Source organism: Plecotus auritus (genome assembly GCF_963455305.1).
Source record: "Plecotus auritus genome assembly, chromosome: X".
Taxonomy (NCBI): domain Eukaryota; kingdom Metazoa; phylum Chordata; class Mammalia; order Chiroptera; family Vespertilionidae; genus Plecotus; species Plecotus auritus.
This window is the reverse complement of record NC_137784.1, coordinates 82,668,975-82,690,414: the sequence shown is the minus strand read 5'-3', so window position 1 is coordinate 82,690,414 and position 21,440 is coordinate 82,668,975. Positions and strand designations below refer to the sequence as shown.

At 38.8% G+C, this 21,440-nt stretch overlaps 1 protein-coding gene across 1 annotated transcript in view; it reads right to left on the bottom strand.

The window, feature by feature from the left end:
- The window catches only part of RNF128 (ring finger protein 128), a gene marked incomplete at its 5' end in the record, with an annotated part of 144,850 nt that extends 123,410 nt beyond the window's left edge, over positions 1-21,440 (bottom strand). The window contains one exon of the mRNA XM_080652932.1: positions 21,035-21,440. Coding sequence (XP_080509058.1) covers positions 21,035-21,440 — 406 coding nt within the window. The remainder of the gene's footprint in view (positions 1-21,034) is intronic.

Sequence of the window (21,440 nt, the reverse complement as noted above, 5' to 3'; positions counted from 1 at the left end):
AATGAATAGGCAAAGATTGTTTGCAGGAAAATAGTTGCTTTTATGTACTGCCTAAAAAGATTTTCTATTCTCTGAAGGCAGTTAATCATCTCCCCACTCCTCTAAGTACCAACCCCACATCTTTAACTTAGATTAAACACTGGTGAGAATTACAAAGATTTTTATTATACTTTACCTAAATTCACATAGTGTGATGCAAATCACTACATCTACAATAGCTTATATAAATAAGTGAAAGAGTAATGTTAATTTCACAATATTGTGCAGGGAAACAAAATATGAACTAGAATTTTATTCCTTCACTCCCTGACCCTGTGTGGGTGTAAGCACTCTGTGTAAGTGTGTGAATCACAGCTGGAAATCTAGGCAGTTCCTATTGCCAGAGCTTTATATAGAAGCATCCTAACAAAGAAGTCATGTCCCCAACTGCCAGCTGAAGGTAAGACACCAAGTAGCTTCAGGGAGAGGTGATAGAAACAAAACAAAACACAGTTAAGCATTAACTGGTTTGATAAAAACAAAACAAAACACAGTTAATAGCCAGCAAGGCTATCATTAAGCTGAGGAATCTTGGTATTTCTGATGTTACCACACTTCATTTGGCTATAGATAGAATTGTGAAGTAGGTAATATTTGTTTGGGAGAGAATATTCTCCCCTTTCATGCACATTCATTAATTTATTCATCAATGAGGGTCTAATGCTAGTCAGTCACTCTGCTAAGTGCTGTGTATACTAAGATGAATGAAACAAGCTCCCTGGATCTCCAGCAGTATAATACTGTTTCCAGGTTACAACTCATCCTAACTGCTAATTTGTACTCAAGTCACTGCCAACAAATTAATTCCTGTTATGGTACCAGTTGTCAAAGTTAATATGTTATCTTTCCCAGGACCATGTGCCTTTTAAACAGGGACTCAAAGATCCTATAGATTTTAAAACACAAATAAATGTTGTTTTAATGATGGATGAAATTTCAGATAATATATCATAGGCATGAGGACATTGTTGGGCAGGGGAATTCCTGGGACACAGGTGACTGGCTCCCCAACCCTTCTCCAAGACATAAAAAGTAGTCATTCTTAGGAAGCTAAGGAAATGACCCCTCCTGGTTAACAGAAAAAAATCATATATTTTAGTGGTAAGAAACATTGAAATTAAAACCCTACCATTAGTAAAAAGCAAAAAAGTCAAGAACACTGATTGAAAATTGAATGGATGATATAAAGTAGATAGAAGACAACTTCACGTAGTGAATAGTCTAATGTCCTATATTGTTTAAGAGGACACAGCTAGGAACAATGAGTTTGAAAAATAAATTTCTAAAAGCAAGATATTCATCAATGAACTGCATGGCTCTGTCACTGAAAATACCCAATAAGTAAATTGATGGCCACCAGATAGTATTTTAGTTAAATTCCTGAAGTACATGGAAGATTTATATTTTTTAATGTTTAGTCTATGAATCTATTAGTCAATGATAATTAGGAATCCAGGAACAACACAAATGTATACACAAGAATACACAAAAATAAGCAAAGAGCAAATTAACATGACCTAAACTATGTTTATAAGTGTTGAATAGGTGTCAAGTAAAGGAGAGAGCATGGTAAACTGTTAGTCAATAAAAGCTTCTAACAGGAAATAAATTTTGCCCAAGATTTTAAAGTGAGAAAAAGACATGGATAGGAGAAGAAGGAAAATAAGCCATGACAGGGGGTGACTTCATTAGCATCTTCTTAATATTACCATTTGTAGTGTGCTATAGAATAGGCAACATGTACTATAGTATTTGTACTCTATAGAAGAGACAACTGAGATGAAAAGACTGGAATTCAGAAAGGTTAAATAACTTTTCCCCAGGGTCACACAGATAGAAAACAGATAGTAGACCTAGCATTCAAATTTAGGTCTGTCTCCCTACAAAACCCATACCTAAATCACTACTACAAACTACTACTTCTCATAGAACCCATATTGTATACTCGAAGGCTCAGAGAATTAGGAAATTTAAAACTTGGGGAGACAGGACAAATAATTGGCCCTCAGTAAATATTTATTGAATGAATAAGTAAACTTTTGCTTTTTAGATGAAAAAAACAACAACACCCACATTTTTATGTATTATTTTGTTTCCATGTTAGAAAACCCAATTGTCAGCCAGAGCTTGCTCTCCCTAAGAACTTAACTCCTAGTCACAGACTGCACAATTTCCCTTGGCCCAGGTTATGGATATGTAAACAAGAATAGCACTCCAGGGCTTTATCCCCTAGGGTTTAACCTCACCTCTTGTACCCCAGGTGAGTGAGGTAACATGTGGTAATATGCAACACGTTAGAGCCCTAGTGTTTCTATTTAGACCTTGTTTAAGCTTCCTTTATTGAGCCAAAAGTCTGAAGTTTTCAGGAGAGAAAGGATGCATTCTTTGTGAGATGGTCTGAGAAACTACTGTCTCCCTTTAGCCAAAATCCAACTTACCTCTCTCTCCATCTGAGTTCTGTTTCAAGAATTCTCTACAAAGCCCTTTGGCAAATATGGCCATTTTGGTATATCCTGACTTTTTTATAAGACTAATTTTCTAAAAGCATTTGCCTGTATGGTTGGAATGATACTAAATTTCTAAGAATTAAGAACTGTGACCTCTAACTGCAACTAATTCTACTGTACCTAAGTTAATGTGCATTAAGATGCTGGTTATATCCTATATGAGGCTACTACAAATAATCAGTGGGAAATTATTTTGACAAATGGTTATTTGGTCCATGTAGACACTTTCAGAGCTAAATTAATGTCAAACATCCCATTTGACTTGATTCTACACTCCTCTGCCTCCTCCTCTGCTGAAATGACGGCTTTGAGGAAAATAACCCAATTTACATTTTTCATTTAAAAGCTAAAAATATATGCAAGTAAATGGAGATTGGATTTAATTCAATTCTGTAATTCAGGGCATCTAGGCATTTAGTGATTGCAATTTTGACATCCTAAGCCCTTGACTAAGTTTCTACCAGTTTTCACTAAAATCTGAATCTCCTCAATGCAGAGATAGATGATTAGCATTACTCATAAGAAACATCATTTATCAGAACACTTAATTAAAATGGCCCAAAATTTTTATGTGCTTCCTTTATAATTTCATATTTGTATGCAACATGCTCCAGATACATAGGTAGCACTCAACACAAGCCCCAACTTCTGCCAAATTTAAGAATTTAAAGCAGCACCATTTGGAACCTAGGGCTGGTTTAGTTTTTCATTGAGGTTTTTCAGCACCAATGACCTTCTAGTGTACTTCCCCTAACTGCTCTAAGATTACATACCCCTCCTTCACCCTTATAATCTACAACCACAGCTCTAGGACCCTGCTGTTCTATATTCTTTCATATTTTCATCTCTACCCTATTCAGCTCTGCCCTTCTCAGCTCATTTAAGAGTGCCTGCTCTTAGGCAGACAGCTCGCAAGGATGGGGGGTGGAGGGAGGGTAATGTTGAGGGGTGGAGGCACTGAGCAAAAAAAGAAGAAAAAAGAACTCACAGACATGGACAACAGTGTGGTGATTACTGGGGGGAAGGGGAGTGAATGGAGGTGGAAGAGGGCATAGAGGAGATAAATGGTGATGGAAAAAAATAAAAAAGAGTGCCTGCTCTTTTGTGAACAATCACCTCATGTTTTGAATGCACTTCAGTACTTGTCTGAGACAACTTTATTCCAGAATTTAGTTGGAAATATTGACATTAATGCTCCCTGGTCTCACATTAATGTCATCCTTTGTTATGGCCCTAAAGGGAAGCTGATTTGGTTAATATTCACTCCTGTGTTCCTCTCTCCATATTGCTGCTTATTACTTTCTTCTTCCACTGATCCCCTCCCAAAAGTTTCCACTGTCTTCTAGCTCCCTGGTTACATGACTCAATGCTTAACTGGTAAAATTCTCTCATGTTCAGTGAGGATTATACTAAGGCTTATGATATTTCTTTACCATTCCTGATCCATCTTACTCATGAGGACACCACTTACCCCTCAGTTATTTTCAATAGAGGCAGTTCATCCTTCTGTACACCATGTATTTTAAGTTTATAAGGGGTCTCCTCCCACATGATTGTTTCCAGACCACCTTTCCATCACCCTCGTGCAAATACAATCCCTGCTTCTTAGAGATTTATGGCAGTCAAGAGACTCATGGCATTTGGTTTTACCACCTTCTATTTCTTTTCTTCCTGTTTGGTCATACACAACCTCCTAGTTACTCCTCCACATACATGAAGCATTTGTCATTTGGATCACAGTCATCCTCTTCACCCTTAGTTCTTTAAGCATCTAACACTCTGGCCTATTTTCAGGGATCTTTGCCCCCACTACTCTTTAGGCACCCCACTGCCATGGCTATACTCTGGACATTATTGACATTCTGATCTTCCCAGCTTCTGAAATCTTAACAGAAATACTCTACTTTCCAATTGCTTGCCTTGTAACTCTCCAAATGCTGATCTTTGATTTCTCTGCTATCATCTTCTATAACTTTAACATCCATGTTGATGACCCTTCCAACACCCTGGAATTTCTTAATTTCTTCAGATCCAGTAACCTTAACACTTTTATGAAAGTGCTTTTCACATTCTGTCTTCTACTAGTTGCATAGATATTGATTTTCCCTACTTGACTTTTCTCCTTGAGGACCTTTATCATTTTTTTAAATAAATCTTTATTGTTCAGATTATTACAGGTGTTCCTCTTTTTTTCCCCCCATAGCTCCCCTCCACCTGATTCCCCACCCCACCCCATGCCCTTACGCCCCCGCAATGGTCTTCATCCATAGGTGTAAGATTTTTGTCCAATCTCTTTCCACACCCCTCACACCCCTTCCCCCCTGAGAATTGTCAGTCCACTCTCCTTCTATGTCCCTGATTCTATTATATTCATCAGTCCATTCCGTTCATCAGATTTTTTATTCACTTGATTTTTAGATTCACCTATTGGTAGGTAGGTATTTGTTGTCATTTTGTTGTTCATAATTTTTATCTTTACCTTTTTCTTCTTCTTCCTCTTCTTAAAGAACACCCTTCAGCATTTCATATAATCCTGGTTTGGTGGTGATGAACTCCTTTAGCTTTTTCTTGTCTGTAAAGCTCTTTATCTGACCTTCAATTCTGAATGATAGCTTTGCTGGGTAGAGTAATCTTGGTTGTAGGTTCTTGCTGTTCATCACTTTGAATATTTCTTGCCACTCCCTTCTGGCCTGCATAGTTTTTGCTGAGAAATCAGCTGACAGTCGTATGGGCACTCCCTTGTAGGTAACTAACTGTTTTTCTCTTGCTGCTTTCAAGATTCTCTCTTTGTCTTTTGCCCTTGGCATTTTAATTATGATATATCTTGGTGTGGTCCTCTTTGGATTCCTCTTGTTTGGGGTTCTGTGCGCTTCCTGGACTTGTAAGTCTATTTCTTTCACCAGGTAGGGAAAGTTTTCAGTCATTATTTCTTCTAATAGGTTTTCAATATTTTGCTCTCTCTCTTCTTCTGGCACCCCAATAATTCGGATGTTGGTACACTTAAAGTTGTCCCAGAGGCTCTTACACTACCTTCATATTTTTTATTCTTTTTTCTTTTTGTTTTTCTGGTTGGGTGTTTTTTGTTTCCTCATATTTCAGATCTTTGGTTTGATTCTTGGGGTCCTTTGATCTACAGTTGAGTTTCTGTATATTCTTTATTTCAGACAGTGCATGCTTAATTTCTGACTGGTACTTTTCCATTTTTTTGCCATTCTCATTAAGGTCCTTGAAGGTCTCACTAAGCTCCTCGGAGGTCTCATCAAGTTTCTCGGCAGTTTTTAGAAGATTCTTGAGTAACCTTATAAATGTGGTTTTGAACTCTATGTCCAGTAGTTTGCTTTCCTCCATTTCTTTCATTCGTGACATGTTTCTTTGTCTTTGCATTTTGCTGCTTCCCTGTGTTGATGGAGTGGTTTTCTGTGGTAGGTGACCAATAGTTCAGCCTATCACCTGAGGTGGACGCTCTTGGTGCACCCCTTTGTGGGCTGAGTGCAAAGTCTTGGTGTAGTTAAGCCTTGATTGCTCTTGGTACACTGGGAGGAATTGACCTCCAAGCCAGTTGGCTATGAGGACCCGCTGTGTCTATAATGGAAGAACTGCTGTGCTGGAGACACGCTTATGGGGCAGGACTTGCTTCAGTGGGGTTTTGGTGCTCACTGAGTCTGCCTCTTGAATGTGTCACTTATGGATGTGAGTAGTTGAAATCTGGTGTCGTCTCACACTGCCCACTAGATACACTATTTTCTGGATCTCCAATGGGGTGCAGGTCAGCTACTGTCTGAGGCCACCCAGCAGGAGCTACAGAGAGAACTACAGTTTTTTCCTCCTTGCTTGGGGTTTGGAGGTTTTGGAGCTGTCTGACCAGAGCTGCAGTTTGTTAGGTTAAGATGCGATAGGGCAGACCATTTATATGCAAAAGCCACTGCATGGAACTTGGGTGGGTTTGTAGATTGTGCAGGGCGGGGTCTCAGGGAGTCACTAGGCTAGGGCGTGGCAAACAGCCATGGCTGCCAGTCAGCCCTCTCTGTGTCTCTGCGTTTCCAAGTCCTCGCGTCCTGCACCCTAGCATAGTAAACAATGATTGCTGCGTGCACCTCTGCAAGAAAGCCACCCTCACTTTCTGACCCGATGGCAGACAGTCCAGCTTCTCCCCGTAGGAGTTTGGGTCCCCAGAATCACTCCAGAGACTGGAGTTCAAAGTAATAGGGACCTTGTCTCCCTTCGGGTTGAAAAAAGCAGCGCACCCAGTCGCCCGCCGCCAGCCCGATTTGCGCGCCTCTGTACCTCAGCTTTTCGGCGCTTGTGCACGTCTCAATGCTCTTTTCTCTTTCCTTCTAGTTGTAGAACTTCCACTCAGCCAACTTTCCCGTGGTTCTGGGTGATAGACGTTTTGTCTTTTAGTTGTAGTTTTGAAATTGTTGTGTGAGGCAGCAGTTTAAGTGTTTACCTATGCCGCCATCTTGGTTCCTCCTCCCTTTATCATTTTTTAAATCATTTTTGGACAGTACCTTGCATAGTATATGCTCACTAGAGACGTGGTGTCATGTGCTGATAAAGAGCATAAACTCTCAAGTCAGGATATTAGGGTTTAAATTCTAGCTTTACAGCCTACTAGCTATATATCCATGGGAAGTTAATCAACCTCTCTATCCCTCAGTTTTCTTATATATAAACTAGAGGCCTGGTGCATGAAATTTGTGCCCTGGGGGGCCCTCAGCCTGGCCTGTGCCCTCTTGCAGTTTGGGAGCCCCCTGGGATGTCCAACTGCCAGCCCATGGGGAGTGGACCTAAGCTGGCAGTTGGACATCCTTAGCACTGTCGAGGAGGCAGGAGAGGCTCCCGCCACTGCCACTGTGCTCTCCAGCCATGAGCCTGGCTTCTGGTTGAGCGGCGCTTTCCCTATGGGAGTGCATTGACCACCAGGGGGCACCTCCTGAGTTGAGCATCTGTCCCCTGGTGGTCAGTGTGCATCATAGCGACCAGTTGTTCCGCCATAGGGCCGAAACTGACTCTCTGACATCCCCCAAGGGGTCCTGGATTGCGAGAGGGCACAGGCCAGGCCGAGGGACCCCACTGGTGCATAATTGGGCCCGGGGAGGGACCCAGGAGCTTGGCCAGCCAGGGAGGGACTGTGGGAGGGCTCCAGGGCATGTCTGGCCCATCTTGCTCAGTCCCAATTGGCTGGACCCCAGCAGCAAGCTAATCTACCAATCAGAGCATCTGCCCCTTGGTGGTCAGTGCACATCATAGCGAGCGGTTGAGCGGACTTAGCATATCACACTTTGATTGGTTGAATGACCGACTGGCCAACTGGACACTTAGCATAGTAGGCTTTTATTATATAGGATGGGGGATATTAACACTATGTACCTCATGGAGTTGTTGAAATGATTATACTTAGAAGAATACTTGACACATAGCTAATAGAATGCTTACTAATAACAATCATATATAATAAAAGTCTAATATGCAAATCGACCTAATGGCAGAATGACAGGTCACTATGATGCCCACTGACCACCAGGGGGCAGATGCTCAATGCAGGAGCTGCTCCCTGGTGGTCAGTGCGCTCCCACAGGGGAAGTTTCACTCAGCCAAAAGCCGGGCTTATGGCTGCCTAGCACAGAGGTGGTGGCAGGAGCCTCTCCCGCCTCTGGTGCAGGCGGGTGGTAAGGAGTGAGGGGTCCCGGACTGTAAGAGGGTACAGGCCGGGCTGAGGGGAACCCTCCCCCCCAGTGCATGAATCTCTCTAGTTACTTTCATAAAGGGCACAGAAAATAAATTTTAATAGGAATTAGGTGCAATACTGAAAGAAAAAGAGCTATGATCAGACTGATGGTTGCCAGAGAGGAGGGGGTTCGAGGTTGGGTGAAGATGGTGAAGGGATTAAGAAGTACAAATTGGTAATTACAAAATAGTCATGGAAACATAAAGTACAGCATAGGGAATAGAGTCAACATTATTGTAACATTTATGTACAGTGCCAGGTGGGTATTTGAAATATCAGGGGGTTACTTTGTAAAGTATATGATTTTCTAACCCAGCCGTGGGCAAACTATGGCCCGCGGGCCGGATCCGGCCCGTTTGGCTGTTCTATCCGGCCCGCGGAGCCGAAAGAGCAGAGGGTTCTCTTGCTCTCCCCTCCGCTCCTTTACTTTGAATTTATATTAGTTCACACAAACACTCCATCCATGCTTTTGTTCCGGCCCTCCGGTCCAGTTTAAGAACCCAATGTGGCCCTTGAGTCAAAAAGTTTGCCCACCCCTAACCGCTATTCTGTGCACCTGAAACCAATATAAAATAATATTGAATGCAAACTGTAATTGAAAAATTAAAATTAAAAAAGAGCTCTGCTTATTAGGAATAATGAAACTAAGAGACAGTCATTTTAAAATTGAAATTGAAAGCAAGTGAATTAGCAAATTTTCATTTTCTTCTATCTTTACTTTCCACTGAGTAGATGTCAATGTAATGATTATTGCCAGAGACTAGTTTATTTGTCCACTTTCATTGCATGATGACATCATTAGAAGGGCATACGGAGAATATATATTATTAAAATTTGTATAAAATATGATATACATCTAAAAATCTAAAAGCTTTTAACTAATATTATATTGCTAAACATGTATGTGGTCATGGCAGGTTCTGAGCACAGGTGGAATAGGTTGTTGCTTGATGTGAAGAGCAATGCTCTGAAATACCATTTCTCCAACTTCTCTGTTCCACAGTTCGGTCAAAAGTCCTGATAGTATCATTAGTTAGAATTTGGGTTTGTTTGAGTGGCATGTTGTTTCCAAGTACAGCAAATAAAGTCCTACCTGGTACACTTTATCAGAGTAGTTCCTGCATAGCTAACAATTCCCTAAATGTGGAGGACATGGGATTTGAAAGTTTAGTTGTAAATGGATATAATTTATTTAAATGAAGTCCTTGCTGCCTAGGGAAGATAGGCTTGCATAATGAAGAAGGGTAGCTGGGGTAAGAGGACTTAGAAACCAATACTTGATATAAAGAATGGGAGAGAGTATTTAGGAGAAAATAGTCTGTTTTATACAATCCTGCTCAGGCATTTTTTTGAATTTACGCACGCGCACACACACAAGAACACGTGCATATTCCTTCCTGATAATTAACTAACAATAATTTTTGGGGAAATCAATGTCCTGGCAGCAAATCATAACATAATATATAAAGCCTTAAAATTTTAGGAGGAAGAGGCCAAAAGTTAAGCAAAAAACATATTAATGAACAAAAAGCATGTGTTTGAACTCGCACAAAACATTTATTTCAAGATGGAGAAAGTGAGATAAAACGTACTTTAAAGAACTCAAACTATATGTACTCAGTTTGGTTTTTATGGAGACCAGCATCTAGAAGCATTATATCTTTGACTTCCTTATAAAAATATAAACTCTTATGCAAAGATGTATGTATGTGTCTGAATGGGGGAGAGAGAGCAGAAAGAGAGCACTTGGAGACTTATGTGAATGTATGAGAGAGTGGTATTAAAATCTTGTTACTGTAAGCCACATTATATTAAAGGTTGTGATGTTTGTAGAGTTTCATAAATTTCAAGCATAGCTGATGTATTTTCCAGACCTAACATGTTATATACTTGTTAGTACATCTCATGATCATACCAGTTCTTAAAATAACTGTTATTTTTATTTATCTTGTGGTATGATTGTCAAATATTTTGCTTATGAATATTTTTTCCTGATATATCTCCTCAGGCAAGGAAAACAAAAGGAAATATAAACGAACAGAACTACATAAAACAAAAAAGATTTGCACAGCAAAACAAAAAACAAACAAACAAAAAAACCCCACACAAAACATTGACAAAATGAAAAGATAATGCACTGAATGGGAGAACATATTCTCCAATGATACCTCCAGTAAGGGGTTAATAACCAAAACTTATAAAGAACTCATACAACTCAACCACAAACAAACAAACAAACAATCCAATTAAAAAAATGGGCACAGGACCTGAATAGATTCTTCTTCAAAGAGAACATACAGAAGGCCAATAGACATATGAAAAGATGCTCAATGTCACTAATCACCAGAGAATTGCAAATTAAAACCCCAATGAGATGTCACCTCACATTTGTCAGAATGGCTACTATCAATAAATCCAGAAATTTATGTTGGTGAGGATGTGGAGAAACGGGAGTCCTCATGCACTGTGGTGGGAATGCAGATTGGTGCAGCCACTATGAAAAATGGAACTGCCTTGTGACCCTAAAAATTCCACTTCTGGATATATATCTGAAGAAACCCAAAACACTAAAAAGAAAGGATATTTATACGCCCATGTTTATTGCAGCATTATTTACTATAGGCAAGATATGGAAGCACCCCAAGTGCCCATCAATAGATGAGTGGATAAAAAATGGTGTGATACATACATACAATGAAATATTACTTGGACATAAAAAGAATAAAATCTTACCATTTATGACAGTACAGATAGACCTAGAGTGTATTATGTCAAGTGAAATAAGTCAATCAGAGAAAAATAAATACCATATGATTTCACTAATGTGGAATCTAAGAACAATATAAATGAGCAAACAAAACACAAACAGTCATAGACACAGAGAACAGACTGATGGTTGCCAGAGGGCCTGGGTGAAAAAGGTACAGGGATTAAGTAGTACAAATCGGTAGTTGCAAAATAGTCACAGGGATGTAAAGTACAACATAAGGAATATAGTCAATAATATTGTAATAACTATATCTGGTGCAAGGTGGGTACTGGAAATATTAGTGGGAACAGTTTGTAAAGTATATGATTGCCTAACCACTGTGCTATGCACCTGAAACTAATACAAAATAATACTGAATGTAAACTATAATTGAAAAATAAAATTAACACATATTTTGCTTATAAATCTGTCTTCTTGCCCATGTTTTTCTGTTTTATATTTTTCTCTACATTTATTATTCCTTACTCTTTACTATGGCACTTCATCTTGTTTTTATAACCAATATTTTTGTGTGTTTTTTTTTAAATTCTTTATTAGTATTATATATGTCTCCTTCCCTCCCCCCCCCATTGACATCTCCTCAGCCACTCCAATTTTTCTAATTTTTAAAATGCTTTTAAATTTTGTTAGTGTCTTACAACTTGGCACTCAACTTGAAATCATATGTATAAGCAATGAATATGTTTTTAATCCTTTTATTCAGGGCAATAATAAAACTATATCTAAAAACAAATAAAAAACTGTCCTTTTAAACTATTGTTTCTCTATTTCACTTTGTTATTTCTCCTAAAATGACAATAAATCATTGGATTCCCCCTTTGGGTTATATGCTGTAATAATATACTGTATATGTATATGGTAATGTGCCACATAACAACATGTCTGTCAACTACGGACTGCATTTACAATGGTGGTCCCAGCCTAGGCTATACAGCCTAGGCTATACAGCCTAGGTGTATAATAGGCTATACCAGCTAGGTTTGTGTAAGTATACTCTATGATGTTCGCACAATGATGAAATCACCTAAGAACACATTTCTCAGAACATATTCTTGCTGTTATGCTGGAGATGACTGTATTTATATGTCGATCTACATACATACATATATACATATATATATTTATATTCTAGCTTGCTAGTAATAATAAGATTCCAAAGCCTTACTAAAGTCATGAAACTTGATAAGGAGTACCTCCTAGAACCTTCTATCAAGCAACACACTAATGTAGACCAGTTGGAACATTTTTCTTAGTAAAGTCAGGAACACATCAACAATGTACACTGTTACACTACTGGAGCCCAAGGCATGAGAATAAAACCACTAGATAGCATTAAGAGGTACAATTAATATAAAAAATGAGGTAAAACTTTGTAGAGAAAATTGTGATTTATCATGAAAATTCAGAGAATCAATGGACAAACAAAATTAATAGTTCAACAAGGTGGTCAAATGCAAAATTAACATCAATAATGCAAGGTCAATATCAATAACTTCCTTAGTTATCAGCCATAATTATGTTCATTGAAATATTATGTATGAAAGAATAGAAATAAAAACAACCCAAATGTTCATTAGTAGGGGAGTGGGTAAATAAATTATGTGTGTATACACACTATGAAATATTATGCAGTAGTTAAAAGAATGAATTAGATCTAAATGTAAATTTATTGACATGGTAATAACTGCAATTCCTACTGTTGAGTGGCAAAAGAAAGCTACAGAATAAGTTTGTTAATGTTAAAAATAAAACACAAGTTGCCCTGGCCCATGTGGTTCAGTTGGTTGAGCATCGTTCTATGCACCAAAAGGTCACCAGTTTGATTCCCCGGTCAGGGCCCATGCCCAGGTTGCTGATTCAGTCCTTGGTTGGGGTGTGTATGGGAGGCAATGGATGTTTCTCTTTCACATTGATGTTTCTTCCTCTCTCCCTTCCTCTCTCTAAAAAATCAATAAAAATACTAAAAAATATTAAAACACAAGTTAACTATTATATATATGTACATATACATACATATGAATGTGTATATATACTAGTACATACTAGTATATGCATACATACACACACACACACATATATATATGGGGAGAGAGAGAGAGAGAGAGAGAGAGAGAGAGAGAGAGAGAGAGAGAGACCTGAAAGGTTAGCTAACAAAATACATAGCAATAGTTATGTCTTGGGAGAGGACCAAGATTGGGGGTGATAGTTAAGGGGGACTTTAATTATATTTTTATTTTTTAAAAGGAGAAAGTATTGTGAAAATAAAAACAATTTTAAAATACAATGGGTTGCCCTAGCCCTGTGGTCGGCAAACTGCGGCTCGCGAGCCACATGCAGCTCTTTGGCCCCTTGAGTGTGGCTCTTCCACAAAATACCACGGCCTGGGAGAGTCTATTTTGAAGAAGCGGCATTAGAAGAAGTTTAAGTTTAAAAAATTTGGCTCTCAAAAGAAATTTCAATCGTTGTACTGTTGATATTTGGCTCTGTTGACTAATGAGTTTGCCGACCACTGCCCTAGCCGGTTTGGTTCAGTGAATAGAGTGTCGGCCTGTGAAGTGAAAGGTCCCAGGTTCGATTCCAGTCAAGGGCATATGCCCAGGTTGTGGGCTTGATCCCCAGTGGGGGACTTGCAGGAGGCAGCCAATCCATGATTCTTTCTCATCATGGATGTTTTATCTCTCTCTCCCTCTTCCTTTCTCTCTGAAATAAAAAAAATATATTTAAAAAAATACAATGGTTTGCTAAATTCACCTAATCAACTTAATTTAAACCTGTTCACCTTTTCATATATAAAAGGGAATTGCTTTCTAGTTTCTTAATCTTTCATTTATTCAACAACTAGTGAAGACCATGCACTATGCTCAGTATAATGGATACAATGACAAGCAGGACAGACATATATTCTGCTATCCTGGAACTTACAATCAAGTGGGAGAGACATATTATAAGCAAATACCAAAATAATTACAAATTTTACAAATTATAAGAGATTTAAACAGAAATGAGCAGTGGATTTTGATGGGAAATAATGTGGTCGAGGGAGACTTCTTAGAAGATACATTTAAACTGTGATTTGAAGGACCTGTTATGTGTGATAATGATGGTGGTGATAGGGAGAAAAGCAAGCAAAAAGGTTCTCACAGAGAAAAAGCTTTGGGTGTTGGAGAAAATATATGAAGTTCAGAGCATTATGAGGGAGAGGGTTAGGTTAAAATGGTCGGCAGGGCCTGGCCAGCATTGCTCAGTGGTTGAGCATTGACCTATGAACTGGGAGATCATGGTTCGATTCCCGGTTGGGTCACATGCCCGGGTTGTGGGCTCGATCCCCAGTGTGGGGCATTCAGGAGGGAGCTGATATATGATTCTTTCTCATCATTGATGTTTCTATCTCTCTCTCCCTCTCCCTTCATCTCTGAAATCAATAAAAAATATATGAAAAATAAGAATAAAATGGTCAGCAGGGGCCAAATTATGCAAATCTCCTTTAGGCATATAAAGTTTAGATTTCATTAGAACAATGGAAAGTCACTGGGGCTTTGAATAGAGGAATAATGTGATCTAACCTATATTTCTAGAACATCACTCTTAATGCCAAGTAGAGAAAATATGAACCTCAGAAAGAGTGTAAGCAGGAAGTGAGGTTGGAGGCCATTTGCAGTAGAGAGTATGAGAGATAATAGTACCCTGCAATAGATTGTTCATATTGCACATGGTTATATTTTTGGAGGAAACATTATGTAAAAATATGAAGGAGAAATTAATGACTTGGGTAGAGGGAACAGCAGGTGTAAAAGCTTGCTCATATTTCTCTATTGGTTTAGAAACAGAAGACTAGGGTGTCTGAATCATTGTAATGTGGGGGAGAGGGTCATGGAATAAGGTCTTGTAGGACATGGCATGAAGCTTGGATTTAATTCTAATGGGGACTGAATTACATTTTTCACAGCATCACTTTGGCTGCTATATGAAAGCCTAGACTCTGTCTATAGAAGGACAAGAGTAGCAGGGAGATCTGTTGGGAGACTATTGAAATAATCCAGGTGGGAGATGATATTGGCTTAGGCTTGGGTGCAAGCAAGAAGAAGAGGAAGGTATCAAGTACTTTCAGACTGAAGGGCAGGAAGAGTTTAGGGGAATTTAGGGACTCAAATGAACCCAGTGTTGCTAGCGTAGTAAGTGTGTGGGGAGGTGTGAAGAGCTGAGGTCAGAGTGGTAGGCAGAAGCTAGGTGATTCATGGATGGGTAAGGGCATGGAAAGGAGTTTTCATTTGCTCTAAGTGCTATGAGAAGCCACTGACATATTTTAAAGAGTGTGATTTATTATTTCTAAACAGCCACTTGGTTTCAGTGTAGAGTGGGCTTGGAAAGGTATGAGAGAAATAGGGAGTTCAATTAGGAAGTTACTGGAGATATCTGAGGATGAAGTATTGGAGATGGATACATCTAGACAGATTTGAGATCATTCGAAGTAGAACTGATTGATTTCTTTGAATTAAGCTCTTCCTTATATGTATATCTGAGCCTAAGCCTTATTGAAGTTTTTAATCCTTTCACTTCATTTATATACTATTTTTTTTAAATTTCCCCTCTCATTTCTAGAAAAATTAACCCTGAAAACATGTGAGTTTGCTTCTCTGATTAAACTCTTCCTTTCCATGTATTTAATTACTCTGGAATGGTGAGTTTTGGGGATCCTGAAATGCTGCAAATCTCACTTCATTGGACACGGTTAAAATGATAAAAACGTAAGAACTATTTTATCTCTCTGAAATTACTGACTTTGCTGAAGTAAACTACATTCACATTTAAGTATTTTTTAAAGAAATTTACCTACTTAACTGCATATTTAACTTTCAAAACCTGTTTGCTCAGCAAGCGCTAAACTTGCTCCAAATTTTCTGCTTTAATAACTGAGTAGTCCTGACTTTTCTTGCATACCTGAGACAGAATTGGATGAATGTTTCTGAAGCATTTGAAAAGGATTGTTAAGGTACATGGCTACTTAAGGATACCATAAGTATATCCTTATATTTCCAACCCCATAAAAATGCTGTCAAAACACATTGCAAATTGGGAAATTTTGATTTAAAGGTTTACCTCCAAGTACCAGGTTATAGACTATTCCTTCTCAGTGGGAGCTCTTCTCCAACTGAACTTCCCCCTTCAGAAAGAGAATACTCCTAATAGGGAAAATGTAAATAGACTGGGCAGAGGAGTAAGGACAGTGTGTCTCCTCAACATGAAAGCATGAGAAACAAAGGGTGCAGAAGCATTGCTTAGACTTGCTTGGGTTCTTGAAAGCAGCATACAGGGGAGAGGGATGCACAGAAATATAAAGTTGGGGGAGAGAATATATTTGTACAACAGTAAGGGCATGAGCATAATGCACTGTCAGTGAGAAAGAGACATGCAGCCTCTGACATCTGGGACCTGGCCTGGCACTATCAATCTGGCCTTGGTATTTTCTTGTTGAACATAAACAATTTCACAGAACATCAACATGAGAAAAGGTCATTCCATGACCGTGATAGATCAAGGCAAAAACAAAACCACTCCAATTATCATGTCTGAATACAGTCAAAATATGAACAGTGTCCAAACCACAAAAATGACCAACATCTGCCATCCTGGCTAACATGAGTGACTGTTGCTTCTTTATTAATTACTAGTGGCCTGGTGCACAAAATTTGTGCATGGGGGGGGGGCGTGCCCTCAGCCCAGCCAACACCTTCTCCAATCAGGGACATCCCTCTCGCAATCTGGGACCACTGGCTCCTAACCGCTCACCTGCCTGCCTGCCTGATCGACCCTAACCCCTCTGCCTGCCTTCCTGATTGCCCCTAACCCCTCTGCCTGACTGCCTGATTGCCCCAAGCTACCTCTGCCTACCTGCCTGATCGCCCCTAACTGCCCTCTCCTGCAGGCCTGATCTGGCCCCCAACTGCCCTCCCCAGCCGGCCTGATTGCCCCTAACCCCCTGCTAGCCTGATCTCGCCCCCAACTGCCCTGCCCTGCCAGCCTGATTGCCCCCAACTGCCTCTGCCGTGGCCCCCATAACCATGGCTTTGACCAGAAGGAAGTCGGACATCCGGAAGATGGCCGGTCAACCAGGTCTAATTAGCATAGTACCCTTTTATTAGTATAGATAGATTATATAGGATAGGATTGATTAAATTGGGGGCGGGGGTAGAGCCTTTTTCAGCAGGAGGAGATGCTTTTGGCAGACAAAAATACATAATCTCTATATCTGGACTGATAGCCGGCCATATGCACTATACTGCCAAACTGGTCATTAAAAAATTGAACCGCTTTCTTACATCTTACACCAAACAGCTGTTGCCCTTAAAACCCCTCCTCAGTCCCCACCTTAGGTTCTGCCTTCGCAGTTCACCCAGATTAGGTTCTGAATGATTGGTGTCTATGCCAGTCAGTGTCAAAAGCTCTGCCTCCTAGGCAGCCATTGGCTCCTCGCAGTTCACCCAGTTTTGGTTCTGATTGGTCGGTTTCTATGCCAGTCAGGGTCTCCAGGCTTATCTCTGGGCCTGACCAGAGAGGCAGGGCTGATCAGCAGCTGCCCCAGGCTGCTGGCAAATGGGCTGACCTGCTGACCTCTCAGAGAGAGAGAGAGATGCTTGGCTGCTGGTGAGGCCCGGAGAGAGAGAGCCCCACCTTTGTCTCTCTCTGACAGGTCAGCAGTTTAGCCTGCTCACTAGTCCCCACCCACCTTAGCCTGCTGCGCGTGCAGCCTAGCGTTTGGTCATCCCTTCAGTCATTTTGGATATTACAGACCCTGGCTCTTTATATATATATATATATATATATATACATATATACATATATACATATACATATATATATATATATATATATATATATATATATATATATATATATATATAGCTTTAGCTTAGGGTTAGTCTTCCATACTTACAAATAAGATTTATTTAGAAATCTGATCAGTGAATTATCCTCACTTCCTGTCAGCATTCAAGTCTAGAACAAAGCCAGCTAGAGTGACCAACTCAGCTTGGTTTTCCCAAGGATTTCCTGGGTTTAGCACTTAAAGTACTCAGTCTTGAGCAAAAATAGGATGGCTGTTCAAATGCCTGCTTCCTTAAACTCTCCCCCAAATCATGTAAAGCAAGATCAAATCCTATAAGTCATTTCTATCACCCTTTTATTGAGACACTTCATAGTTTCCCTTCTTATGCATTCACCCTTTGTTGCAATAAGTAATAAACTCAACATTTTCAAGTACAGGTCTTTTCCTAGTGGTCTCTCATTGAAGGGAATTGCCATCAGTAAGAAGCAAAAGGGAACATTGTGGAAAAGCTAATAAGGCCTAGCTAGCATAGAAAAACGGGACTGAAGGAATTAAAAGGTGGGGGAACCAAAGAAATATGAAAAGGTGGCACAGCCCTCAGGGGCTAGAGTGTGGTTTTCTGAAAAGGTGGTTTTTAGGAGTGATAAAAGATAAGGTGATGGAAGGTGAAGGCATGAGCTTTTGTAGGAGGAGGAGTTGTTGCTCCATCCTCTGTGCCTGAACCAAAAGAAACACTAATGAAAAGACAGCAAAAACAAACAAAAATTTGGCTTATGATATAAAATAATGACTCAGTCTTTAATGGCCTGGAGCAGTGATTTTCAACCTTTTTCATCTCATGACACACATAAGCTAATTACTAAAATTTTGTGGCATACCAAAAAATAGCTATATTTTTTTAAATCTTTATTGTTGAAAGTATTACAGATACCCCTTTCCCCCCATTGACCCTTTCTATGCCCTCCCCCCTCAGCCCCAGGCCTTCATCACACTAAAATAGGTATAATTTTGATTCATTCACAGTGGATTGTTGTGTTGGTTGTAATTTTTTTATTTGACAATCTAAGGGAAAAGAGGTCAGTGCCCCTGACTAAATAGTCAGGTATTGCATGTTTTAAAAATGCTTACAGCACACCGGTTGAAAAATTGCTGTCCTAGAGGCTGATCATAGTTTTCCACACTTGTTTGCCTATGTTTGTCAACTGCATCATATAATAGTTTCTATATAAGGGAAATTTCTGAGAAGAAAGAGCTGCAATGACACACTGGTGAACAGGTGTTATTAGTGCAAAACACTAACCTTACAATTTTAATTCTTTGGGGTTGAGATCATCCAATGTTAAATATCAATATTCATTAAATAAAATAAAGGCTCCAGAACAGTGCCTGGCATATAGTAAATGGTAATACATATTAACTACTGTAATTACTATGATTATACTATTTTTTCAATGTGTTCATTTTAAAACGGGCAATTCCATAGTTAAAAAAAAAAGGTTTTGATCACATATCCTTGATTATGTAGGAGGTATATATTGAATGATAAATGTAACTTCTTTGTTTTTTAAACTCGGCTCAGAGCCATATATTCAAATGACTGTTTACATGCCTTTTGGCAAGATTTACTGTAAGCGACCTTTGGTAAATCTTTTAAATTCAGTTGCTGAGTACCTACATTCCACTAGATGTTGGCCCGTACTGCATGTTGCAAAGCAAATTTTGAAAACAGTACTACCATTTAATTTCATACTTTTTATACTTTAAAAATGGCCAGGGAGTGAGCAAGCAGAATGTGATTGTCCATGGAAAAGGAAACCTAGAGTACTCAGAATCTAGAAGTTGAAACATAAGTAGGTTCCTTAGAACAGGTTTAATTTCTAATTTTCATCAGAAAGCTGCCTCATTTATTTCTACAAAATAAAAGTCACATAAAAATATAAGAACACACAGGGAATATTTATGAAGTACTCTTAAAAATAAAGTGACTGTCTGACTTTTGGCAATGTCTAGGATATGTTACAAAAGGTGTCAAGTAGAGTTTTGTACATTTACAATAATTTTGTTCCACTGAAAGACCACTTCACTTGGTTTTTCAATACCCAAGAAAATAATCAGCTTGTTTTTCAAACATTAGTACTTAATTGTATTATATATGTACAACCTGGAATGGTCCAACCCTTCTACTAGTTTTAACAGAAATTTGATTTTCTTTTTTATAATTCTGACACCTCTTTAATTTACATTAGTTTTTTCAGAGGCCAAATTTGGCAGGGAGAACACCAATTATCCTGATGTTATGTTTTGTCAACTCTTACCTTGTTTGATATTATTACAAGTCTGGGGTCAAAAATATCCATACCTACCCACAGTATTAAAAACTTGGGTCAGAAGTCTACTTCTTCAGTGGTTTAAAAATCATTTATTTGGAATATGGTTATTTTTTTTACAAAATAAAAAAATAGTCATTCTCAGAAGCAAATCCCTTTATAAAGTTAATAAATTGGTGATTATATATACTCAAGAAGTCATAAGTAAATATTTATAAGGGAAACCTTACTTTAGTTGTGAATTATATAGTTATCCTATTTCTGCCATACCCTTTTCAATGTATAATGTTTCTTATAGAGTAGTTTTATATGTATTATTCCCACAAACAGATTCAAGTCTCACCTGTATACAGCAATCAAATTCGCATTTATGTAAACATTTTTCACACTTACAATAAGCTATTGTTTAATCATAATAACGAGTCCATTTTGCAGCTATAGCATACCTGAATACACACAGCTGTTTTTGCATGAGAAACTGAACCAAACTGGAAAGTACAAATTAAGAAAGATAAAAAAATATTTGATTTCTTTAAGCTTTAGAGGTAAATGCACGTATTATTAAAACACAATTATATAATACACACTGAGAAAACTAATACAGCTTAAAAAAACTATGAAAGAAAATAGGATCCACTTCATGAATTACTTTTGTCCTTGGACCAAATTAATTACAAATATCGAGTAATAGTTAATTTCAAGTAGTGCCAGGCAAGAAAAATTAAAGTAAAATTACCTTATACCCTCATTGCCAGATCAAGAGTAATTCTAGATGGAAATACCATTTTAAGATAAACAAAGACATTATCTCTTTTGCGGAACCTATGTATTATTACTTACCGAAATTTGCCATCTGTATCGTCTGGTTGCCAGTCTCTGGAACGTTGTAAATCACAACAGCATCAGCATTTCTTCTGCTTGCTGTTTGAATTTTTTCTGAAAATGTACAATTACCTCTTTCTATCAGTGCAATCCAAGGCTTCTCGGTATTAGTAAACTCAGTGTTGTAGTCACAAGCTTGGTAGTTATTGTTCTTAGGGATGCCCACCACCCCCATCGCATTAGCTACTGGTGAGGCTAAGCCATAAACACCACAGTCACACGTCTCTGTTGTAGTATAGTTGCTGGTTTCATTGTAATAATGCACAGTCACATAGGCGTTCACTGGAAAGGATGCTGTGATTTTAAATAAAAAGGTAAAAATTACAAGCAGCCGAAACCAACTGGACTTATTTTCCTGGTTCAT